At 42.1% G+C, this 1,272-nt stretch overlaps 1 protein-coding gene across 5 annotated transcripts in view; it reads left to right on the top strand.

The window, feature by feature from the left end:
* Positions 1 to 1,272, top strand: part of mau2 (MAU2 sister chromatid cohesion factor) — a 19,970-nt gene that overhangs the window by 1,096 nt on the left and 17,602 nt on the right. For 2 of the 5 annotated variants that reach the window (XR_004334448.1, XR_004334447.1), the window contains 3 exons: positions 203 to 296; positions 378 to 480; positions 875 to 958. Coding sequence is in view for 1 of the 5 variants with exons in the window: in XM_032532192.1 (XP_032388083.1) it covers positions 436 to 480; positions 875 to 958 (129 nt within the window). In the remaining 4 variants the exon portion in view is untranslated. Of the gene's footprint in view, positions 1 to 202; positions 481 to 874; positions 959 to 1,272 lie in introns of all 5 variants that reach the window. The other 3 variants (XR_004334449.1, XR_004334450.1, XM_032532192.1) reach the window with 3 other exon arrangements.

Here is a 1,272-nt window from a genome sequence, read left to right as displayed (position 1 = left end):
AATTTTTACAAATACAAACAATAATTAAACAGAGGACAGACGGGAGGGAGGGAGGAAGGGAGACAAAACAACACACACAGAAACAGACACAGTCAGCGATTCATGTGATCATAAACTTTAAAAGATGATATTCTGTGTGATGCAGCTGCAACATGAATTAACTTGTTTTTTTTAACTTTTTCTTCTTTCTTTTTTGTTACAGAAGGTGACGGGGATGCACTCCATGCATGCAGGCTACTTGGAGAAGGCACAGAAGTACACAGACAAATCTCAAATGCAGCTGGAGAAGCTGAAGAGTAAGTTTACTGGAATACGCTCGCTGCTTATCTCCCCTTTTAATGACAACTCGACTCTGATCCATCCGTATATGTCCAAAGTGCTGGACAGCAGATCATTCTGTCCACGTTCCAGGTCCTCCTGCTGGCGCACATCATCATGTGCCGGCTGGTCACCGGACACAAGGCCACAGCTTTACAACAGGTGCGTCATCTGCAGTAGCAGTTCATCTGTATGTTGTCAGACTGTTGATGGTTGTGGATTAAAAAAAAAACACAGATATTCTATAACACCAGTTTACTCTGGAGCTTGTCCAGAGTTTTAAATCCTAGTTTAAGAGTAAGATGATTCCTCAGGTTTCTCAAAGTTTCATGTTGTCGCTGTTAGATCACAAGGTCCTTGTGGATTTTGAGCTCTCTCTGACTTCCTGGGGTTATCCAGATCTATGAAACCCATAAGAAAACCAAGAAAACCTTTTCATCAATTCACTTTCAAGCCTGTTTGTATCAGTTCCTAAAGTTGACATTTTTTAATTATACAGGGTATGGAAGCCCTGACTGTGACGCTTAGATGTCGTTCTCTTTTCCTCTTCTGCTAGATGACGACAAACCAGGAGCTGTGGATGTTGACTGTGACCAATCTGGCCGGTGTCTACATCTGGGAAGGCAACAGACATCAAGAGGTCAGGGAGCTGCTGTTTCCTTCAGCATTCAAAAATTAGGGCTACACAATATGACCTCAAATCAAAATCACAATTAATTGCACATCTGACCTCAATAACGATAAATGAAAGTTAAGGAATAAACTACCTTTTCTGAAGCCAAAAATGTTTCCAGATGATGGGCACAAGTTGCTCAGTTGACTTTGAGTTATCCTCCATTTTGCTTTCCATGCGGCTGACTGGTCCGGCCGAAGTCACATGACTACACACGTGTTCCAATGTTTTTAACCCTCCCTGTTGTCCTCGGGTCAAATTTGACCCCTTTAAAAAATGTC

Source organism: Etheostoma spectabile, chromosome 12, assembly GCF_008692095.1.
Source record: "Etheostoma spectabile isolate EspeVRDwgs_2016 chromosome 12, UIUC_Espe_1.0, whole genome shotgun sequence".
Taxonomy (NCBI): domain Eukaryota; kingdom Metazoa; phylum Chordata; class Actinopteri; order Perciformes; family Percidae; genus Etheostoma; species Etheostoma spectabile.
The sequence above is the reverse complement of the archived record's forward strand: the minus strand, read 5'-3'. Positions and strand labels throughout refer to the sequence as shown.